Source organism: Morus notabilis, unplaced genomic scaffold (assembly GCF_000414095.1).
Source record: "Morus notabilis unplaced genomic scaffold, ASM41409v2 Scaffold1055, whole genome shotgun sequence".
Classification (NCBI taxonomy): Eukaryota; Viridiplantae; Streptophyta; class Magnoliopsida; order Rosales; family Moraceae; genus Morus; species Morus notabilis.
In genome coordinates this window covers 1-5277 of record NW_010366703.1, presented here as the reverse complement: position 1 = coordinate 5277, position 5277 = coordinate 1, and the positions used below count along the sequence as shown (strand labels likewise).

At 31.6% G+C, this 5277-nt stretch overlaps 1 protein-coding gene across 1 annotated transcript; it reads right to left on the bottom strand.

The window, feature by feature from the left end:
• Nucleotides 1-245: 245 nt before the first annotated feature.
• On the bottom strand, nt 246-1552 carry LOC21394347 (protein ECERIFERUM 26-like). The gene has a single exon (XM_010111030.2). It carries the CDS (start codon nt 1550-1552, stop codon nt 650-652), a length of 903 nt encoding a protein of 300 aa, XP_010109332.1. The 3' UTR covers nt 246-649.
• Between the last annotated feature and the right edge of the window lie 3725 nt (nt 1553-5277).

Genomic DNA, 5277 nt, shown 5'->3' with positions numbered 1-5277 from the left:
ATTTTTTCTTTGAAAAAAATTAACGCCCCAAAAAAGAACATTTCGTTTTTTTTTTTCCCTCAAAAAGAACATTTTTTTGCTGGCCATGTTTCATTGTTTTGTACTATATAATGTCAAATTATTGTATGGCCTTTAAATAAATACAACGCAATACACTTCATCATAAGAAAGCAAATGTGAAAAGTGAAAGCTACATTTATTAAATTTTCACAAAGAAGAAACATTTACTAAATATGCTAGGCCCCACCAAGTACAACTCACTCTAGTGACAACGTTATTCCCAAGTAGACAATTGCACAGTTACAACACTGTCCTCACCATTACAGAAAGTGAAAAACAAGAAATAAAATAAAGATAAAGAGTTCATGCGGTATGTAACACCATCCATTACATTTGAGCCACTATCATCTTCATGATAGATTCAGCTCATATATCCTATTTTTTTTTTTTTGTCCTCTTTTGTGTCTTTTAAATAAATATTATACCAGATATTTTAATTCATATGGTATTTTAATCGACTGGACATGATTTTTTAATCAGCACAATAATTTAATTGACGTTGTATGATATGAAGACATAAAAGAGGACACGAATAAAAAAATACAAGAGTCAAATTCCTTCATAACATACTTATTACTTTTTTCATTTTTCACTCAATGCTACTCTCAAGCATCAACTCATTCTTCTTCAACTCAGATTTCAGCTCCCAAACTTCATTTTGTGGCAAAATCACAGTCACCAACCTTCCCTTTTCCCAACCTTTTCCAAAATGATTGGACCCCGGAAGCACCAAAACAGCCCCATTGTCACCAATGCCTTGAATACTGTAAGACACAAAATCTGGGTTATGTCCCTGCAATTCAAGTTCATAGAAATTAGCCTCTTGCCAGTCAACAAACGTCAAATTTGCTCCATAAACTATGACATCAGATACGCCTTGATCTTTCTCTATTGCTTCCACAATTTGGGTTGTTTCCTCAGTTGCTTGATCAGCAAGTAATGTGGCCAATTTCTTTGGATCCGCCCCAATTATTGAGAAATCTGCCTTGACTGTGCTTATAATTTGACTGTTGGATAGAACCCCTTTGGTTCTTTTGGAATTGTGTTTGCAAATTGTCACGGTTTTTGGTTCATTTTCTTGTCTAAGTATGGCTATGGATTGCCAAATTATGGCACAAAGAGACTCAAAAAATGGGCCCACAATCTTGACTTTCAAGTTGGCAATCTGGGAAGGAGAAATGGGGAAAGAAAATGTTTCCATTTTGGTGGTGTTGGTTGTGATCCAATGGTCCCCAACCTGGTCGACCCGGTTTAGGGAAACTGGTAAGTCTTTGGTGAGTAATGTTGGGGCTTCAAAGTCTTCCGGCTTTGGGTTTGGTAATGGTAATGTTGTGGTCTTGGGTGGGCCACTGGACTGAATTTCAGTAACGACTTGAGCCCATTTGTTCATGAAATCTGCAGCTGAGAAGGCGTCTCCCAAGACATGGGCCCAACTCAGGCCCAGTGATATTCCTCTACATTTGAAATGTGTTACCTGAAGATAAAAGGCCATGACTGGAAAATGTCAAGCGGACTAGCTAGAGGCTAGAGCCTAGAACAAATACACATTATTTATACTACTACTTTTTTCTTTTAAAGTGTTAACAATAACAATGCAATTCTATTGAAAATCGACAATAAAAAGTTACCTATTCATATTTTGTTCATAGTTCAGTTGGCATAAATATAGAGGAAATGAGATAAATATCTCTTAAATAATTTTAAATTTTTATCACTTATTCTTGATTAATATCTTATTAGTTAAATAATTATATTAATTAAGATGATATTAATTAAAAGTAAGAGATAAAAATTCACACACAATCACTCTAAAAAGTAAATTTAATAAGTTTCTCATAAAAAATATAAGAGTCACATACACCTTGTGTTTACAATAATAATAATCATTAATATTCTTTTTTCAACCAATGGGTGTCTAGGCCAGCTTACTCACACCTCGCGATAAGTAGCTAGTTTTTTTGCTAAAAGGCGTGACCTCAAGGGATTTGTACTCGAGAGGATTCGAAGCTTAGACCTGAGAGGGAGCATACCTCCAAGACCAAGATCTTTAACCAATAAGGTATCGTTCACTTTACCGATTCGAGTTTTTAGTTTTAGATTTTTACAGTAAAAAGCTCTCAGAAAATATCATATCTAACTTTTTCTGCTACAGTGAAAAGCTCTAAGAAAATGTCACATTTCAGCTCGAATTGAAAACTTGAATCCGCGAAGTGAACGAGGCCTAAATGAGCCAGCATTACCCCTTTAAGGTTATCATTGCATTATTAGTTTACTACCACTCTAATTGCACTAGTCATTTTATTTTTTTTTAACTAAAATAGATAATGATCTTTTTTAATTTTTCTTCACCTTAACCATTAGTTAAATGGTTAACTATTTTTGTTAAAATATTTTTCATTAACTAAATATAGCTAACAAGAAGTGGTTAACTATTTGTTCTTTTTATTATTTTATTCTTTGTTTTGACATAAGTAAAAGTTTTAAAAAAGTTTATTTATATTTTAAACTCAAAAAAATATTAAAATAATCTATATTTAGTTAAAATAGAGAGCATGATTAGAGTGACTCACTAAAAAGTTACAAACTAAAATAACTTTGTAGTCATTTTAGTTAGAATTTAACTAAAATTTAAAGAACTCCCTTAGAGTTCTTACGAGATGAATAATAAGAATAATACTTTCTAGGTGTGTAATTAAAAGTAAAAAATAAAGGTGTAAATGAAAATTTTTAAATATTTTGTATCAAAATAGAAATTTAAAAAATTTGAGGGGAGGCTTAGTAATAATAGAAGAGCAAAAATCATAATAATTAAAAAATACATTAATGAGCCAGTTGGGCCCCCTCTGGGCCTTAACTGGCTCCATCCCTGCTTTCTTGTTTCATCTACTTTATAACATGATTACTCCTATAAATATTTTGTTTTTTTTTTTTTTTGTTGATTCGAGTTTAAAATTTGAGTTTTATTATAGTAAAAAATTCTCAGAAACAGTCACATTTAATTTTTTTTACTATAATAAAAAATTCTCACATAATATTACATCTCAACTCGAATTAGAAACCTCATTTAAAAATTAGAAATTGTTATTCATCCAACTCACTATCAGTAGTCGAGCCATCTTATATTGAGTGAAACACGTACTCTACTTAACTTTTAAAAATTCATTTTTTATCCTTAAGTTTGTAAAAGTTCTAATTATAACCCTACTTTATGAGAAGAATTAGAAGTATGTTCTGCTCAATAATTGAGATATATAATTGTATGTATTCCTATCAAATGGAAAATTATCTCTAATTTCTTTCGATTATTTTTTCCTTTTTGGCTCCACCACGAATACGATGAGACCCATTCCATGAATCCATGTGGCTGCATGCTGGTCAGAGTTTGTTGGAATTCGAAGATGTCCAACTGTTACGTCTATGTTATGGGGCCATGTGGGCTCATCATTATTCATTTTGCTATCTATTATTGAGTCTTACAAATGGCGAAATCCATAAATGAGCATAAATGCATGCCTCGTTCATTTTACCAATTTAAGTTTTTAATTTTAAGTTTTTGCAGTAAAAAGCTCTAAAAAAATATCACATCTAACTTTTTCTGCTATAGTAAAAAATTCTCAAAAAATGTCACATCTCAACTCGAATTAAAAACTCGAATCCGCAAAGTGAACGAGGCCGCAGTCTTCTCTGTCTTTCTTTTAAGATAAGAATGAGTTACTCAAGCACCTGAAGTTCCAATGTTGCTTTCTCAGGATAACAAGAAAATTAGACAATTCTTTCAAACTCTCACTAGCTATTGGTCATACCTAGCTGTCGAAAAATGTAGGGTGACAACGTACATGGACCACTTCACTGACTTTAAGGCCTCGTTCATTTCACTGATTTAAATTTTCAGTTTTAAGTTTTTACAGTAAAAAACTCTCATAAAATGTCACATCTAACTTTTTTTGCTACAGTGAAAAACTCTCAGAAAATGTCACATCTCAGTTCGAATTGAAAACTCGAATCCGTGAAGTGAACGAGACCTAAATTTCAGACTTAATTGTATTGTGGTTTACCTTGAATTTATCTGTATTTGGTAACTTGGAAGTTTTCAATTTTAACACACATGACTCTAAATTTGAAAATTTTGTGCAATTATGGTCTACTAACTAATGCACCTCTATTGATGGGCAGAAATTGTCTAAGAAATACATTCCCAAACTTTTCATTGGTTGACAAGTTGGACACTGAACTTTTTTAATTTTTGGCATTTCAAACTCTCATTTTCGTCAGTTAATTGATACACATTATTGATTGGATTGCATTGTCAGGAATTATAGCATTAGGGCCCTAGATGCAAAAATTAAAATTTTAGGGTGTAACATGCAAATGACCAGAAATTCAAGGTGTATGAGTGAAATTTATCCTTCAATTAATAATTTTTAGGGTTTTTTTTTTAAATTTTAAAAGTTTGACTGGTAAATTGGCTGTATACTCAAACTAAAGGGCTCGTATTTTTAATATTTCAAAAAACACAAATAAATGTAATATTTTACAAAAACTTCGTACTTTTGGCATTTTTCCCTAGTCTCATTAAACTTCATTTTTTAAGGTGTACTTGTGATTTTTTATTTTTTATTTTTTTCCTGTAAAAATTAAAGATTTTATGTGTGGGTGGTAGCAAGTTTAGTTGGTAATTCCCTTCATATGCAATGTTGAGTTGGTAGTTAAATTCTTATTTTTTTTTTTAATATTGAAGCTATCACCAATTCGTGTTTGGGAGGACATTCTTATACCTAATACTAGGAGAGGGAGGGGTAGACCAAGAATTACGTGGAGTGAAGTCGTTAGGAAAGACATTCTAGATCTAGGCCTCAGGAAAGTTTAATTTCGAACAGTGTGAAAAAGTGAAATCCATATAGCCGACCCTAATTAAGTTGGGATTAAGGCTCGTTATTGTTGTTGTAATATTGAAGCTATATACTGCTTTTTTCTAGGTATACATAGTGCGAAAGTGCGAATACAATTACAATATCAAGAAGGAAGAAGTATAACTTAACGATATTTGGTTACTAATATTATAAAAATTTTATTATAATAAGTGTCCTCTATTTCATATATAATATAATAATAATGCAATACAAACATTACGTTGAGGTCCAACATTTAATTTGTTACATTCTTCACAGGGATGACAATAAATTGGGTGGCGGGCAAATTTAATTTGTTACATTCTTC

Coding starts and splice junctions, on each gene's coding strand:
- LOC21394347 (XM_010111030.2), bottom strand. CDS start 1,552: ATGGCCTTTTATCTTCAGGTAACACATTTCAAATGTAGAGGAATATCA.